The sequence below is a fragment of the Phasianus colchicus genome, chromosome Z (genome assembly GCF_987193195.1).
Source record: "Phasianus colchicus chromosome Z, bPhaCol1.hap1.1, whole genome shotgun sequence".
Lineage (NCBI taxonomy): Eukaryota > Metazoa > Chordata > Aves > Galliformes > Phasianidae > Phasianus > Phasianus colchicus.
The window spans coordinates 21,721,849-21,741,269 of record NC_143476.1 but is presented as its reverse complement, the minus strand read 5'-3'; the positions used below and the strand labels follow the sequence as shown (position 1 = coordinate 21,741,269).

Here is a 19,421-nt window from a genome sequence, read left to right as displayed (position 1 = left end):
GCCAACAATTTCTACATATTTTGAAGAAAAACACTAGTAGCACAGTTCTGTAAGCTTAACATTGAAGCTTGTCTTTTTTACTGTCAACCTCCATGTATATAAATATAAAAATCATCTACATTCACAGAAGAGCTTGCTCTCAACAATTACTAGAGAGTTTGCCATTAAATAGTTGTGTTTCACACAAAACATGGATGAACTGTGAGTTTACTCATGCATATGTGCATGCACTTGTATAAATTCAATATTTTCCCTATAGAATGCTATTTCTCCCTCACAGATACTTCAATATGTGTACTCCTTCACTTCATGGAGTCGCTCCTGTGAGTAAACAGACATCCTGCCTGCCTCTCACCTCCTCCCAACAGAAGCCATGATGTATATCAACTCTCATTTGCTCTAAGGGCCAGCTGGAGTCTAACTAACTACCCTTTCACATTTCAATGGATCAAGGACAGTCTAAAGCACATCATCTTGTTTCTGTTCCTGATCTACTGTTCTGGAGAGATCATCACCTCTGAGCTGTCAGTGTCCTCATATCATATCATATCCATTCAGGAGAGCACCATAAGCCTCTACAGTGATGTGCCTGCCTACCTATTCCACTGGTTTTGTTAACCACAGCTACTTAGGTCTGTCATACTTGTACTACCTGAGCCTATGTTAAGAAGTGTGAAAAACCTCAGCCAGATTGATGAATGGAACGTCCTCTAATGGAAGGATGCAGTCTATGGATAGCTAAGTGCTCCTCAGAGGCATTAATTCTTCCCTCAAATTTATTATAGTTAAAGTCACAGCAAGACATCACAAGAACAAATTTAATAATTACTTGTTTGACAGGTCTAATCTGATGCACTGCTAAAGGTTGGAGGGCTTATCTCTTCAGCCTCAGAGCCTCATCTTCAGCACTGCTTTCCCATGCTCTAAACGCAATCACAGCAGAGACTCATTTGCATTTCTTCAGCAGTCTGTTGCTGCATGAACCTCCATTTCAGTGTGGCTAAACTGAAAACACAGGCCTCAGGGGTATCCAGAAGCAGCCCCACCACCTCCATTAGCAAAGCCCCAGAGAAACCACTCTTACTCCAAGACAGATACTCCTGGAATTGCTGAGAGTACTCTATCTTCTCTTTTTGGGAAAAAAAAGTTGGCATTGCAAGTCCATAACCAGTTCCTCTGAGGTGCAAGCTCAGGAGAATGGATCAAGTAAAGTTTGCAATGCTTTATATAATAGGATGGAAGGTGGATGGAAATAAGCTCCTAGTTCCCCTATCAAATGAGAGGTTGGACTCTCTTTACATGTCTCTATGATAGTCTGCCCTACCCAACTTGCTTTTCTGGCATCCAAGATTAGATCTGGAGTTCAGCCATAGATAACAGGATAAAAACAAAGACCTTCTCACCACATAAAATCAGTATCTGTGCCAGTTGCTACCCATTCTCCTGATGGCAAGCATAAGCATATGACCCATCAAGTAGATATTAGAAGATGCATCCACAGAGCTATTCACAACTTAAATACAACTCAATTATGGAATAGAATGCTACCCATACCCACTGGCCTGAAAAGGCTACTGATGCCAACTCATGACAATACTATGCCACAGTTCACTATTGCTGCAATAAAGGTCTGCAGTGTTTTTAAAAGACGACGACAATATTTGCTTTCTGAAATGTACTGTTTCAGTGCTTGATGCCAGTCAGGCAGCAATAATTTCAATCAAATTACAACTGAATTGTTAGAGAAGAGTTTAGCTGACAATGGCAATAACACGCTGAGCTTTCACTCTATTTACAGCTTTTGTTTAGCATGGTTTCCTATTCTGGCACTGATATATCTGGAAAAAGATACATTTCATGTGCTGGTTCACTGCAGCCATGGCAACGCCACACAAATAGAAATGCTGCTTTTAAATTTACCAGGAAGATTATTCTCTTATTGGATATCTGTTCTAGTGGAACACAGTGCAGTTACTTAACACAACTGACTGGACAAACATAAATGTAACTTCTATTTCTTATTCTCTCCCTCACAGGAGCAAGGTGATACTGAAACAAAAAGAACAAAGATCAAGCTGTAGTCTGACTTCATGGAATATTCCCAAAGCTTTATAAAGTATTTCCAAAGAGTATGTCTCCAGTGACTTTTCAAAGTAAATTCTGATGCAAGAAATGGCAAGTAAAGGAAACTTCTCTCTTCATATGCCAGGGAAAAATGCCATCTCCTCTACAGCCTGGAATAAAAACCTCAGCCTTTCCTGCAAAACATACCACTATAGGGCTGGGAAACAGGACACTTCTTAATTTTCAAGGTAAAGAAAATGCTCTGGCAAGAAGAGAGAATAAACAGCAAAGTGTGGAGTGTAACACATTATCCAGCAAGCATCTTACTCAGAAAAATAAATAAATACATATATAAATAAATAGAACTGAAGTCACTATAATTATACTACAGGCATGCCACTGGCATAGTCTTTGGGAAACAGAAATGCTACACGTCTGAACAAAAAGCCTCTATGAAACAGACATCAAATGCCTGACAGCCTCTCCCACAAGACATGATGACCAGAGCAGAATCACCAAACTGTGGTTCGTAAGGGCACTGTCTATATCGTAACACAACCTCCTATAAGTGTGTTCAATTTACATAGCAGTCAGTTTACTGAACACACAGCAGGCAACAGTTAAAACTGCAGTCATCTTCAAAGCCAGTAGTTTCATATTAGCATATGCTTGAGTTTGTGTCACAGACTGCTTCCTGATAGGTCATTCCCTGGAAACACCAGCCTTATCCTTTATGCAAAAAACACTACACAGACATATCAGAGGAGGACATGGCCAAGTATGCAGAGCACATTTAAGCACAAGTGGAGTCCAATCAGCATGGATGCTCCAGAATTACTTACAGAGTACAGCTTATTTTTTCCACCATGGCATCTATCAACTCCAGAGATATAATTCAAGAACCGTATCTTAATACAATTATTGTAGGTAAATGAAACAATGACAAGGCTGCAAGTTTGTAACAAGAGCAAATTACACATGGCTGGTGAGTATTATTTTTGTGCTATAGCTTTATTAACTTGTTTCCCTCCTAACTACTATATATCTTCATAGTGTACTATCAGATTGCAAGAGAGTCAAGCTTTCCATTTCATCATAAATATGTCAGAAAATAAAACAGAATTTTGATGCCGAAACTGTTCTAAACTTCATTTCACTATTCACATTTAGCAGCAGCATCCAAAAGACCCAATCCTTACAGGTCTCCCGTGCAAGACCTCAAGCACCTCCAAGACTGTCTGCTACATGAAAAGTGAGCAAAGCCTGTCTTTCCGGTCCTGATCCAGCCTCATGCAGTGAGAAAAGCACTGGGTTGGTACAGCAACATAAGTCCTGCTCTGTGTAGGAAGGTGCATTATTACATAGTTGGTGTTGGCACTATTGAAGACACTGGTATTGAGGCACCTAAACACAACCCCACCCATGATCAGACCAGCAGCCACATTCCTGCAGCTCCTTCATCTTTTTTTTTTTCCTTCTGATGTGAAAGCCAGTCTCACATTCTATTGATGATGATGGAAATCAACTACCTGCCAGTAACGTCATCCAGCAACTTCAGTTTGCACTGGAATGTTCCAGAGGATCTTTTTTTCAAAGAGAAGTAATTTTATCTGTGGCAGTATGAACTAGGTTATACAGTTCCCCAGTACAGTCTGAGAAAGAGATGGCTGACTGCCATTGTGCCTGTGGTTAATCCTGCCAATTACTCCATGCATCCTGTTCTGAGCGCTTCCATACAAGCCACACATCTGTCCTCATGAAAATGGGAGCTGAAACAGATTGTCTCATAAACCTCACTGAAAAGTGGAGCGCTGGGAAGAGTGCAAAACCATCTGAACACAGGCAGCCCAACTGGAAAACTTCCTAGCTCATTCACTTAAGTCAGCAAAACTGAGTGACAAAGGCTTGAGATCTCTCTTATAATCCCACAGAGGGAGACACAGGATTCCTTAAGCTGTTGCTTCCATTGTGACATAAAGTACACCAGTGGTACATGATGTCACTTCTTTTAACTCTCATAAAAGATTGCACTCTATCAGTTGAAAGGATATCCAGAAAAACAGTATCTGCAGAAATGCCCCAAGATGCACTTGATAGGGATATACAGAGAAGTGCAAAAAAAACCAAAAAAAAAAAAAAAAAAAAACCCAAAAAAAAAAACCCACCAGAAAGCTCCCCAAAGAGATAACAACAAATATTGTAAAGGAAACATACATGCCAAATTCAGAGGAAATTTGTGGGAAAAGGTGAAAAATTGCATAGTTTAGAAATGAGTACATACACTGTATTTCACATTTTAATGAAGGGAGAAGGAGATCCCACAGGACAAATACTAATGAGCATATGAGATCTCACAGGAATTAAATGAATGAAGAGATTCTTGGCTGTACCAGGCACAAAATAACCTCATCATGTACTGATTAGTTACCACTGAGTAAAGGAATCAGAGCCCCATACAGCAGCATGTTGTTGGTATTCTGAAAGGCCGATTTCCTGTATCTAAAAGTAGTCATACAAAAAGGCTGATTGATTGAAACATCTCCTCACAAACATTCTAACTAAAATCTGAAATCTGAGAATGTCACTTTTTGAGCTTAATGAACAAGAATTCTTCCATTATCAAAACTTTCAGAAGCTGATTAAAAAATATATATATATCAATAATTCTCTCCATTTGGAAAAGAACTCAAAAAGAACAATGAATTATACAAGCTGTGTACTGAATGAGGGGATAAAGATCTCTATGGAAATGGGTAGGAATCAGGTGTTAGGGAACACCAGTATCAAATATTTACTTTGTGAGTAGCTTGCAGATGGTAATGGTCAGCGAGATGGAAAGTAAAACAGAAGCAGGCTGCTAGAAGAAGAAGGAGGTTTGCATGATAACTAATATATGATTAAAAGGCAAGATTTTTTGTTTAACTAGATATTTTGAGAGAAAACATTGGTGGCATTTGCAGGATGTCACAGCAGTTCCTAGAAAAAAAGAAAACTGATGACTGGGTAATGGATAGCAAATGAATTCTAAGTGCAATACCATGGTCATGAGAGAATAATGCAGGCTCTAGTGAGACTATGGGAGAATGATCATCACCATAGGGAAGTGGTACACAGAGTTACATCAACATGTGAGGGTTGGCTGTGGATTTGATAAATGTACAGAAGAAGAGCTAAAAGGTATTGAAATCTTATCTTATACTCCAGAAAACACAGATTGGAGGATGTCATTTATAAAGCAGATGCTGAGGAAACTTTAGCTAAGTGTCAAAGAAAAATCTAGTTTAGAAGATTCTAAAGTACAACACACAAGAAGGCCATTATTGACCACCATCTAGTTGTACAAATTTCTGAAATATGAAGAAAATAAAGAACACCAGGCAAAGTAAGGATAACTAAGCATTGCAGCTGATCCATTAGACCTTAACTGTCTTTTTTTCTCAGAGCTTACCTCTTGTTAAATAACAAGAGCATTGTTCCCAGGTAAGGATTAAGTGAAACACTATGACATGCTTCAATAACAAAAGTTGTATTTTAAGACTTACAGAATATGAAAAGTTAAGCCCTATATATATCTGAAGCATATGGCATCAAGCCTACAATGTCTGAAAGAAGCTAGAGAAAAATTGCATCAGAGAATGCACAGATCAAATGACAAATGTGACAAGAGCTGAACTACATTCCTCAAACAGGTCTTTTCTAGTTTAAGGCAGACTTCTATTGTAAGGGACCACAATTATAACAAAGAAGTTAAGGTTTTAATGAATCCTACAAAATATCTGAACAGAATCTAAAAACTAGGTTAACACATGTACTTTTACTGTGTCTAAAATAGAGACAGAAAATCAATTTGAAATCTACTCCTTAGACCAGCCAGCTAAAGCAGGGTAGAACAGATACAACCCTTTATTTCTAATTAACCTAAAGATATACAAAATTCAGCAATGTATCTGAAAGTGTTACCATCATGTTTTACCATTATTACAGTAGTAAAATGTGCTTGAAGAACAGCTCTGTAAATAAACCATTTAAAAGTTAAACTGTCAGGAGTAATGCTGGTTTAAAAACAAAACCACCAGCAACAACAAAAAAACCCGCAAAAAAACAAGAAAGAGACAAGGTCTGTTTCTTTCCTACCTAGGAAAATCAGTTCCACATCAGAGCCTATCTTGGAAGAAGAAAAGCAAGTAAACAATTTTCTTCGTCCCTGTACAGCCAATATGAAGGTCAGGGGCCTTCCCATTCTCCTGGGTGGAAAACCTGAGAATCTTAGAACGTCATCTGCTGGATACGCAAATGAGCATATGTTGAGGCAAAGATCTGTAACATACTCTGCTAAGCCAAGGTAGGTGATGCAAAAACCCGTACTGGAACTGGAATAATGTTTTTTTCCTAATTCTTGATCTGGGGCTCTTTATTTCCAACAGTTGAACCAATACTGTTGACCTCTGCAATAAAATGCCTTCCTTCCATGTATAAACCAAGTGCCTTTTACAAAAGGAATAACCCCGCTCCTCTCCAAATATTTATTCAACCTGAAGCAGAAGCAGGAGAGCATTTCAAATCAGAACGAGAATAAAAAATATCCAAGTTTATTTAGTTAAATGGGCACCAAAAGAAGACTAAAAACCTCTTAACATACTGAAATTACAAGGTCTTAATTCAGCAACTGTCACTATACATCATGTAGGCTGACAGTCTCAAACCCTCTGGGTGCCCTTTAGAGCTGAATTAGTGCAGCAACAGACTGAATAATTTTGCTTTCTTGCACCAGAGAAGTTATGGCTTTTAAATGACATTTACTACGTTTTACTGACAAGTACTTACTTCAATGAAAGAGAATAGTCGTGCTTGCTTGTTTGACTGTTTCTTACAAGGTAGCTACACTCTTTACATAAACGTAAAAGGTTTTCTGCATCTGTCCGACTGATTGCTCCATGATACCATCTAGGAAAAATCAGAGATTAATAAAGACATGTCTCTCAACTCATACTACTTTACTACCTTATTTCTTTAAGGGGTGGATAGCGGTTAATATCATACGGATATATTTAAGATCTAATATATTGCAGATAAAAAACATATTGTTTGCTTTACCTGAAATTAACATTACCACATAACCTTGTGGAGGCTTGTAGTCTGTCTCAGTTGAAGGAAAAAAAGTCAGATCAGGACAGCATGTAGTAGAATTGGCACACTTACCAATCTCTAGAGTAAGTGGAACAGGTGCATTTTCTATGTAGAAATAAAGTGAATGGGGAGAGGAGGGTCCTCCACTGAACTGAGCACTGCGAACAATCTCCCCAGTACCTGCTGCTCTGTATCAGCAAGTAACATTTTGCAATCCAGTCAAAAGTGCTTTGTCCCTTCCCAAAATGTTCTCCAGCGAGATAATGAGCCCTGTTCTCCACAGGGTTGATTTCTTCTCTGAGAGAGATCTCCCCCTTCCTGCATCTGTAAGGTGCACTCTGAAGCACCACAGTACGACGCTTCCCTGTCTTCCCAAGCAAGATTATGCATGCATCAGGAATACTCTCTCTCTGTCATTACCAGGAACAAAGACTGGCCTTGTGCAGAAGTTTCCTTTTGTTTGTTCTACATTTATTTCCCTGTTTAACTTACTCTGAGAGATGCTCCAATTAAAATACAAGTGAATAAACAGTAGTTCTTTTATCAGAAATCACTGAGCCAATGTCAATCCTGCTGTCAAATCTTGTGAATGTGATACATGAAAATTGGTGTTCAAAAGAAAAATTCATCTTGTGTCTGGCTACAGCTAAAGTCTATGCTAAAGAAAGCTAGAAGTAAGGTTATCCTGCAGCATATTCAAGACAGACTTGCAAGGAATACTCTATACAGCTCAATCACATCACAAATACCACAGAAACAAAGATGTTTCTGTTTTCAGGCACCTCATCAGTTATTTACTGCTGAAGAAAATGTCTCAAAAAGCAGTTTAAAAACTAAATTGTCTTCTGAATGTAAGGAAGAATACTAATATTGTCAATCATAAAATGCATTTGGGGGAGCATAAAAGTCACTTCTATTATTTAAAAATTGTATTTCTTTCTTTTCTTTTTTTTTTCTTTTTTTTTTTTTTTTTTCCTAAAGGACCAAATGCAGCCAAAATAAAATGTGACCTAGCCCAAATCAGGGAGGTACTGAAGTCTCATATTTAGAGGGAAGTATTTAATACATTCTTTGGGCTGCATGTTTCCCAGTTAGCAGGGAGGTTCATTGAGAGCAAGCACAAACTTGTTTCGAAGGGAAAAAAACAAGAACAACAAAACCTAGTGATTAGAACAGTCAGAAAAAAAAAAAAAAAAAACTACAGCAAAATCTGAAGACAACTGCTGATGGGAGAGCATCTGATTCAGAAATGATGCCTGGAAGCTGTTCTGGCTACAGCTGAGAGTCAACGGCAGTGCTGAGAAGTGTAATTGCTTGTGAATCATATGCCCATATAAATGGGACATTTGGCTTGCTCCTGTTCCAGCTAGCTAAAGATAAGCATAGTGCTATAATAAGTTTAAAGTTCCTGCCTAAACTGCAGTTTAACTGTACTGTGGCTGTTTGCTCTGGGCGTGTCTATTTTTTAGATGTCAACATACAGATATTTGTATAGAAAGTTCAAAGATTCAGAAGTGAATGACGTGATAGCAAAACTGTAAAATAACTTGTAAAACACACCAGTGCAAAAGCACAGGACGTGAGAGCCTGAAGGCATGTATATCTCCTAAGGTATCCTGGAAAACAACGGCATATAGTACAAACCTGGAGGCAAAATTCAAACACAATCACACACTTCCTGAGACAAACTGAAAGCATCCTGACCACGGTTTATAGAAGTTCTTCCTGATTTGCCTTATTTTGTTAATGATCATCTAACAGCCACTATATGGCCACAGCTCCACTGCAGACAAGACTGCCACATCAGTCATGCAGTAGGTGTGATGAGTTACTACAGCTCACAGAATGCACAATACTATTCTGTTTCTGAACTGGTTAGGGCAAAACAGGAAGTCAGACCGTGTGTGCACAGCAGGGAGGGATTCACTTTCAATAGAATGTACGGAACGCACACTTTCCTTTTCACTGTTACATTGAGGAAGTGGAACAAATTCATTCAATTCCCCTGCGTCTGTGAGTTAATTCAGTTCATGGTTATGGATTCTTTAGTCACAAGCAACTAAAAGTAATTTCTTTATGCATTATTACATCTTGGGCTTTCTGCTTGTTTAGGAAACTCCCAAATTACATACTAAAAATTCACTTGTTAATTTGCAGGTTTTCATTCCTCTAGATCTTGTGCTCCTCTTTACAGTAAAAAAAAAAATCCATTCATAAAGAGAAAGGATGGAGTAGTGCTGTTAAGTAGTCTGACAACAGTAAGAATTGAGCACTTTAAATTATTATAAATAATCTAAAGTACAATAAATCCAAACTCTTCCACTTTTTGACCAATTATTAACTGGTCATGCATTTCAGTTTTGTTCCTGCAAAACAAAGAAGCAAAAATAATCTTGTGTGACTAACATTTAAATGATTAAAGGAAATAAAACTAACTCTGCAGACTACAGTTCTAAATTGCAGTTACGTTGTAATCTGCTACAATAAGCTATTTATGAGACCACAGTTAACTGACAGATGTTTGACTTTCCACAATGTTTTAGGTGTATTTTACGGGTTACTGTGGACTGAAACAATTCAAGTTTGAGAACCAAGTTTTACAGCCAAATCTGTAGTCATCAGTAATTTTTCTGTACTGTAAGCAAGTGATTTCACAATAGTGATTGCTATTTCTTCTGTTCTAGGTAAGTCTACCCTTTGTTGATAGGCAGGTGCCTCAAAGGCTGAGGCTAGCTGGGTGGAAAATGATACCACATGGATTATGGTATTCACTGTTTCAAGCTGAAGGCTCCAAATGCTAATGTAATGTAATGCATGTAAAAATAGTATATCAAAGGAAAAGGAACTGTTCAAATCACCATTGCTTAGACTCAACTGACAGAGGAGATTCTCTCTATCTGAGGAATTGGAAGTGCAAAAAAGATTCAGCACTCATCTTACCAATACCATTATCATTCAGGCATGTCCTCTCTTTCACTTGAAAAGAATCTCTGTGTCTAACAGAACACTGTCTAGAGTGGGATTCCTTAAGGGATTAAAAATATACATCTCTAACTTCACCCTTTGAACCTGTAGGAAAACTCACTGCTCACAAATATCAGCATAATCTGTGTATATTACTCCACAATCCACAAGATTTTTATTTCTTTATTTATCAGGAGTCTCGGGCCCCTGTCATAGGGCTACACTTTTGGGTCACTCCTTCACACCCACCAGTCTGCCTGAATAATCTGAGGAACAGTAATGATGCAGGATTGAGGCCATCCTTGCAGATAACAGATTGATTAACTCCATGGAATTCTCACAGAATTTGAATTTGGAGCTGACAAGACTGCTTCTACATATCATCCTCAGATCCGACACCACAGAGCAGAAATAGTCTCTTTTATTTAAGCTTTGTTACTTGTCTCATCAAAATTCTCCCTACAGCAGTATAATAGCCAAATGCAAGGCATTTCCTGAGCTACTAGAAACACAATATGCAGTAATGAAAACACAAGAATTTACACAGCTTTAAAGCACAGTTTGGATATACATGAAATGTACTTGCTTTTCGTAATGCAACACAGTAAGAATGGTTTTAAGTAGAACAACTGCACACGACTTATAAGATGAAATTGATTGTTCCTGAAAGATTCCTATTTAACTTTATATCGTTTTCCATAGAAGTTAATTTACACTCTAGAGAATTAACAACAACAGTTCTGAGTGCACTAACAGAGGGGATGCAGAAGAAGTGGAGATGGAGTGGGATCTAGGATATCTGCTGCTCCTGTAAGCAGGAAACAAATTGATGAAGAGCAATTACTGTTGCTACTTACATCTGCTTTTCCAGTGGAACAGTTGGATCTATTCTTTCTCCTAGAATCCCACAAAATTCCGGACTGCCATGTTTGATGGGTTTAAAGCCTCTTCCAGGTGCTCTTAATTGCCTGCGCTGGTCATTTGAAGAAGAAGGAGAGGCTTGTCGTTTCTCACTTCCATTAAATTGGGCTGCAAGATATACAAAAGTTACTTCTCTAGGCAAGTTGAACAAGAAGGAACACAGCTGTAGTGTTTAGAGAAGTTTCACGCTTCCCAAGGAGAATAAACACGCATCCATTAACATTAAAATGGTTTGCCTTCAAAGTTATACTTATCATCTGGAAATATTTCTAACAATGCAAATTACAGTTCTAAAAATCCACACACTTCTAAATCCTGTTAAAATTGTCAGTGTTTATGTTAACACCTGGTGTTGTCTTCCTCAGTAGATGATACTCTTTGCAGTGATGAACACAGGCTTTCACTCAGCTGCTACAGAACAACAGGCCAGTGAGAACATCAGAAACTCAGCTTGCCTCAGCTTACATGAAATCATCCACACAGTGATTCTGGTGCACTTTCAGACAGGTGACACCCATCTACATGCATGAGAAATACTAGCAAGTGGCAAACAGATTAAAATGTTTTATTTTACAACACTGTCACAAGGTTTTTGTATTCAAATACTAGGGTATGAAATGATGAAAAGGAAAAATTGCATTTGTTATGTTTCTCTCACAAACTGTATTATGTCAGGAAAAGCAGTATGGTTATTTATCAAGCACATATGAATGAGGCCTGCAGCCTCACTTAGAGATTTTACATATCTATAACTTTGAAGAATTGAAGGATCAAATACTGACAGAAGCAGCAAAAGGAGCTATCTACACTTTCTAGACATACACTGCCTTCGGGGGTTTGTTTCTTCATTTAAAATAACCAGCTGTAGATGGATTCTTGTTTCTAAAAATCATCTAGTAGAGAAGAGGTTGAACAAACCTCACTGTATCTGCAGGCAAATATGACAGTGCACATAGAGCAACTTTTGTATTAATTTCAACAGCAGCATTAGAGAAAATGAAAATGTTGCAAGGACAATTACAGAGAATTGCTACCACAGCATGTTGTAGATCATGTGCATTTAGATCTCAGCTTGTAACACAAAGCTAGGCATGCATCTGGTAGTACTTACAGCTTTAAAGCAATTGGACAACTGGAAAAAGCTGTAATCTTCAATAATACAATTCGAACAGAATAGAAATGTGTTGGACATGGAAAAATCTTGTGGCGGGTTTTGCTTTGGTTATTTTTATATGCTTTCCACATGCCTTGGGCACACTTTCAAATTGCACCTCTTTTTTTGAGAAATTAGGCACTAAATATTATCAGAATTGGACAGATGTACTAATCCACATTCTGAATATACAGGGTAGAAATATGGTTACATTTTGAAATGTACATTCACATTTAACCTTACTGATGGATAATGAAAGCTTACTAGCATAACAAGGAGAAATACTGCATGTGTGTACTTGCATGTTGTTTCAACTTCAAGAAACACCTGGATACTATAATTTGGGAACTCTGTGAATGTAGGTGATCTTAATGCTATCAGCTACTGATTGAACAACATCTTTCAGATGCCAAAAATCAGTTCATAAAACGAACATGAAATTCAGTTCCTAACAGTAGCAGCAAAATCTTTAAAACATTATGATGGTTAAAAATAGGACTCGTTAGGCAAAAATAACACAGACAAAGTTAAATTTCAAATGTTTTGAATGTTTTTGTCTGAAAAGCTCAGACAGGCTCTGGACTCATGCCCTATTTCTTTTTTGTGAACTAAATTGGCGGGAAGAAGCAATCTAAAGGGATATCCTGGCAGACAAAACTGGCAAGTGTGATGACTCAGGCAACAACCCATATGATGGTCTTATCAGATGAATTTTTAGGGCACTGTAAATCCACTCTCCACCTAAGTTGCAGTGTATATAGTGACAATTCAGATGTTAAAGTCCATGCAGCTAGGAGTGAAAAGTTAGTTACTGCACTGGTATTTGTGTTTGTGTGGATGTCAGCTATGGAACTGACTGCATCCCAGCTTTTCCTCACTATCCTCATGTGTTCTCTTCTCCTGCCTGTAGCTGGTGGCTCATCCTTCTAGGGTTGACGTGGCCCTGCTCCACGTTGACTAGGGTCCCTGGCACTAGCAGTTGCATCCAGCACATGTGGCTAAGCTTGGAATTTGAAGATCCTCCATCAAGGGCTCTGTGATCAGTGCCAAGTGGTGAAAACTACTATCAGATGGCCTGCTTCACATCAGAGGGCCGCTTATTTTACTAAGTGATCCTGAGACAGGCTCTACAGACCTTGTGTGCATTTCCTTTTCCCAGAGGTCTGTTCTCCCCACAGCATCATGGAAAGACCTGTTTTTTCTCACACCCAAAGAGGAACCACTGTCAGCTTGAAGGTACCAAACCACCTCTCTGGTGTTGCTATCTCCTTTTTCAGACAGACTTACTTTCCAGAAAGCTACTTTGTCTCTGTGATTTTGCCATACTCAGCTCTTCTGGGCAAACTAGTTTGCCTAGCTCAACAGAGGTCTAACAGGAGGCCCCACATCTCATAAAAGCCTTTAGAAACACATTTCAGCTCAAGCCATTTTTTCCTTCCTATTTTCTTCTCTCTGCCTCTAATGAAACAAAACCAAAGCTTTTTGCACTCAAGATGTAGGCAGCCAAAATGCTGCACTCCATGCCATACAGCCACATCTTTCAGCACTGCACACAACAGCTGCAGCACGCAGCTGGTGCTGCTCAGCCATCACAGCCTCCACACACCTTCAGTTTGGCACATCCCAGACTCCAGGCTGGAGACAGACAGCTTCTCTCCATGCTTCAGCAATAAATCTTGAAGTCGTGCCAGATGTACAAACGTCTTCCTAAAAAGGCTTGCATGAGTAGTTGACTTCATGGTAATTCTAGTGTTTCTTGCCATTTTGGCTTCTTTCCTAAATCTATCACCTAGCAAATCAAAAATGTTTGCTGTGTAAAGCTCATTGTGTCTGCACTTCACATCACAAATGTATGCTGTTCCCTGCAGACGAACCTCTCAACTAAGGAAGGTTTTAGCAGGAGCTGCCCGCAGGTTCACAACCTCCTCTGCTTCAGGTAGTTGTGAGTCCATGAAGTCAGACTTGCTCCTTGCAAGAATTTCTAGTACCACTTAGGAAAATGTTGTGCTATTCAGAGAAATCCACCTGAATTCAGAATTGAGCAAAACCCACCCAGCCTGTTTAGCTAGCTACATTATGGTATGCAGAAAAGTAATTCAGACACCTCATCATAGGGTCAGTACTTCTCCAGTGCAAACATTTCATTGTTTCAAACTTAGGAGTTGGATCTCTTCTTCTCTTATTTTAAATATTTTTAAGTCCAAGGAATTAGAGTAAGTACAGAAAGAATGGGTTATGCAGCAGCCTGCAGACAGTCCTGATACACTGCTTTGTAACAAATAACCAGGTGCCTAAGACATTGTAAGCTATAAAGAATGACACACCCCATTTCAGAAATCTTATTCATCAAAAAGCTTATTTTCCTAGCACTGTAAAACAGAACTCTGCATGTTGATGTGAGCCCATAAGGAATCCAATCATATCATAACACTTTTTAATTAACTTTCTTCTTAATCTGTTAATTTTGTACAGCAATGTTTTAATTCAGTATGCTTTCATCAAAGTTTACTGCATGTTTTAGAAGAATATTTATACACAGGCAAATCAGAAAATGTAATAATATCTACAGATTGTGCCTTGTTAATTTACATTCACGTATATACAAATTAAGAAGTACATGATGAAGAAAGAATTGACAATGCTAAGGCCCTTTTAAAATCAGCACTCAAAGAAGACTGTTTCAGAATTCACTCATTGAAGATCAAAAAAGGTGGTCACGAAAACCATTACAGGACTCAGTGACTTCACAAATGCCAAGTAGCACAAAATAAGAAGTGCAATAGAAACTAATACATTTATTCTTTGGATTTAATTAAAACTCAACATTTTCATACGATATGCACAGTACATGAAGAGTAAGGCCTAAGATTTCCATGTGCACACATGACTCTTGGGACAATAACTTTTGAAGCCAGTAATCTCCCTTCTGTGTCTGCTGTATTACTAATTGAGAAATCTATGAGGTGTGATCTCACTGCAGACAGATGTGCCCTGGCCCCACAGAGTTGTACAGTAAATATTTAGCTTGTATCTCAGTGTTGCTAAACAATGAAGTTTCTGTCTTAGCTATTGTACATACATTGAAAGAAAAATGACCTCTGGGTACACACAATCACTACCCTTGTGCTGGAAGATCACTGACTGATTTTCATTGGAAAATTATCAAAAATACTACATAAGGAAAAGCTCAGCTCACAAGGCTAAAACTATACTAAACTATGCTGCAGAAAGAAGCTGCAGTTAAACAGCTTCAAAGAATTCTCCATTTAAGTATTTAAGTGTCACATACACAAGCATGTGTTTCTCTCCAACATCATTTTACAGTTCAAGGGCTTGATTCAAATACAACATTCTTTGCTCAAAAGTAGCTCTAGTCCCAAGTGGTAAGAATGGCTGACTATGGCTCCAGCCAAACAAATACTAGACAGAATGGCAAAAACTTGGACGTCTCTGATAATGCATGCAGCCAAAAGTAACTGTTCAGTTTCTTTGCAGGAGCTCTTCAACAGCAATCTGTTGTCCCTGCAGACCTTCCCATGGCACCCATGCTAGCCCAGAGGTCAACAAAAGCAGGGATGAAAAAAAGCACACTAGTCTCCTTCTGTGGGGCAAAAATACACATGAAGCTACCAAGATAAGGCAAGAGAGCTAGTGTCTGAAGGTGGGAGCCAATAAATGCCAAGAAGATGTACATAGGACCAAGTGTTAAGTAAGGTAGAGATGAATAAGAGAGAGTAGGCATAGAAGAAAGTCTGTGGGAGGGGAAAAAAAAAAAAAAGAGGAAAGCAGAAAAAGGTGAGAAAGAAAAAATGTGCAAGATGCAGGCATGGCAACAGAGGGGAGAAGACAGGAAATCCTCTCTGGAATCAAGAAAATTCTCTGGGAAACTGTGCAGAGCAGCTGAAGACCTACTGCAAATCCACCGCCTGTGGCACTGCACAGCCCCTGCAGGCAGCCTGCAGATCCTTGGAAGCAGCAGATATTCTACCTCTGCAATAGAGTTACTAGAGACTATGCTGCAGTGTAAAAAGGTTCATCAATCAGGAGACTGATGTTGTACATTTGCTGTAGCCACAGACAGCTTTGCTGTCATCATAAGGAAACAAAAAGGCTCTAAGTAAGTTGAGCAGTGATACGTAGGCCAGAAAAAGGGCACAATAGACCAAAACAAAGGAAGGATTTATACACATATTCTAGACTGACTTTCAGAATCTGCAAAACAGCTGTTGTGGTACTGGAAACCCAGTCATATATATCTCCTTAGAACACAGAGAAACTGACCAACCTATCCTGACGCACAACAGATATCTCAAATTGTAGCCAGGATCTCACAGACAGACAAGTCTCCCAGCACAATTCTTGTAAACATTTTAATTGGCCTAACAAAGGGGATGAGTCAGCTCAGGCAAGCCTGAACTGAAGCCTGCTGCCAACACGGCAGGGCTCAGTACCAGAGCTGTACGTTCTATTTGAAGCCATATAAACAGGTTAAGATTTTGAGTTAGAGTTCATGCAGTGTAGGTAGAGAGACTGTACTGCACAGCATGCAGCAGAACTGGATGGTGGCTTACATCCAGGTTCTGAACAACTATTAGCATATACTTAAGTGACTGAGTATGGAATCCCACCAGATTATTTATATATGGCATGCCAAAGCACACCATGCTGCTAGAAAGTAGAAATCAGTTTTCTCCATCCTTCTTCTCTCTTCTGTAGGATTCCAGCAAGAGGCTTATTTTTAAGCAACTGCTTCAGGTTCATCTAGGTCTTTTGCTCCCAGCTCCTTTTTTCAGGATAGGTTCTACAGACATCAGTTTGATTTGGAAAAATGTAACACCAACTGTAACATAAAGGCATACAAATATACGAAGCGAAGGGGTAGAATCACTCACAAGCACATCTTCACTGCTTTATTATACTGTGCTACAAAAGAAATGCATTTGTGCCATTGTACTTACTTATCAGGCAGTCAGGTCAGAAACACCCAAGCAGAGTAATATCACAACAGGCTGTATACAACACTAGCCTTGTAGAGCTGTGGAGACAAGTAACTCCCCATTTACGCAGTGTGGTAATACTATAGTACACAGATCTGCAATATCAGGGAATAATTCAAGTAGAAAGAGGCCTTGGAGCTGCGTAGTCCAACTTGGCAGGGTCTACTATGTGATCAAGTCAGGTAATTCAGAACTTTATACAGCCATCCATTCACACAGGATAAAAACATCTGAAGATGAAGACTACAAAATCTCCTTAGGCAATCAGCTCCAATGCTTGGCTATCCTCAAAGAGGAGAAAAATTCTTCTGCATATCAAGTCAGAACCTTGCCTTACTGAACTTATGCCTATTATCTCTAATCTTCTCATCACACACCTGCTCACCCATGAAGAGCTTCTCTCTCTTCTTGATGACCTCCTCAGATACATTGAAAAACTACTTATCTGAGCTCTCCAAAGTTTTCTCTTCTGCAGACCAGTTCTCAGCATCTCCTCACTGGTCATGTGCTGCAGTTTCCTGCGATTTTGGTGTCTCTCTTCTGAAATCAACACTTATCAACATCTCTCTGGCTTCAGAACAGTAGACACAGCATAGCTGACCGCACACAGTTTGGATGGGCATATGCTTTGCTGGGTGAAACACTGGCTGGATGGCTGGGGCCAAAGAGTTGTGGTCAGTGGAATTAAATCCAGTTGGCAGCCAGTCACAAGTAGTTTCCCACAGGGCTTGGTAATGGGGCATCTTCTATTTAACATCTTTATTAATGATCTTGACGAGGGGATTGAGTGCACCTTCACTAAGTTTTAAAAAACACCAAGTTGGGAGGGAATGCTAGAGGGGAGAAAGGTACTACAGAGGGACTTGGATAGACTGGAACAATGGGGCCTAGGTAAACTGCATCCGTTTCAATAGGACCAGGTGTCAGGTCCTGCATTTTGGACACAACAACCTCAGACAACCTTACAGGCTTGGAGAGGAGTGGCTGGAAAGCTGCCTGATAGAAAGGGACCTTGGTGTACTGATGGACAGTCAGCTGGCCAGCAGTGTGCCCAGGTGACCAAGAAGGCCAACGTCATCCTGGCTTGTATCAGGAATGGTGTAGTGAGCAGAACTGGGGAAGTCATCCTGCCCCTGTACTCGGCATTGGCGAGGCCTCACCTTGAGTATCATGTGCAGTTTTGGGCACCTCATTACAGAAAGGATATTGCAGTGCTGGAGCAGGTCCAGGGAAGGGAAGGGAAACAAGGCTTGTAAAGGGCTTAGAGAATATGCCCTTTGAGGAGAGACTGAAGGAACTGGGGCTGTTTAGTCTGGGGAAAAGGCAGCTGAGGGGAGACCTTATTGCTCTCTTCAAATACCTGGAAGGTGCTTACAGTGAGAGTGGGGTTAGTCTCCTCTCACTGGTGACAGGTGACAGGACAAGGGGAAGTGGCCTCAAGTTGTGCCAGAGGAGGTTTAGGTTGGATATCAGGAAACACTTCTTTACAGAAAGGGTTGTTCACCACTGGAATGGGCTCCTCAGGGAGGTGGTTGAATCACCATCCGTGGATGTGTTAAAAACCACTTGGATATGGTGCTCAGGGACATGATTTAGCAGAGAGCTGTTAGAGTAGTATGGTTAGGTTGAGGTTGGACTTGATGATCTTTAAGGTCTTTCACAACCTGAGCAATGTTATGATTCTGTTATTTTAACATTCTATGTATTGTCCAAGAAATGTCAACTGAAGGGCTACTGGCTAAACTCCTGTTCACACAAGTGAAGATGCTGCTTTTCTTCATCATGACTAGGGGAGCACTGTTAGCCACGTTTACCTCACTTTCCCCAGGATTCCCAGCCCATTTCCAGTAAAGCTGTAAACTGGGAAGCCAGCCAGTTCTTACTTTGTATCACTGAAGGGGGTTAGTCTGCTCCATGTGCAGATTTTTAAGTTTGTTCTGATTGGATTTCACAAGCTCATTGTCAGTCCATTTCTCCAGCCCATTCTATTCCCTCTGAATGACAGCTTTGTACCCTTCTCATCTGATGCAATTCCAAACTGATGATGTGCATTTCCTCCCCTCGACTACATTATTGATAAAGACATCAAACAAGGAGGGTTCCAGAATCGGTCCTCTGTAAAATCACATCGATGCAGAATCCAGGAAGAGTATCAGTCACTTAGCACTACCCTTTGGTAGTCAATGGACTGGAAT

General features: G+C 39.6%; 1 protein-coding gene across 1 annotated transcript in view; it reads right to left on the bottom strand.

The window, feature by feature from the left end:
* The window catches only part of SHB (SH2 domain containing adaptor protein B), a 74,870-nt gene that overhangs the window by 12,027 nt on the left and 43,422 nt on the right, over positions 1-19,421 (bottom strand). The window contains exons 4-5 of the mRNA XM_031609033.2: positions 11,013-11,184; positions 6,889-7,008 (exon numbers count right to left, since the gene is read on the bottom strand). Coding sequence (XP_031464893.1) covers positions 6,889-7,008; positions 11,013-11,184 — 292 coding nt within the window. The remainder of the gene's footprint in view (positions 1-6,888; positions 7,009-11,012; positions 11,185-19,421) is intronic.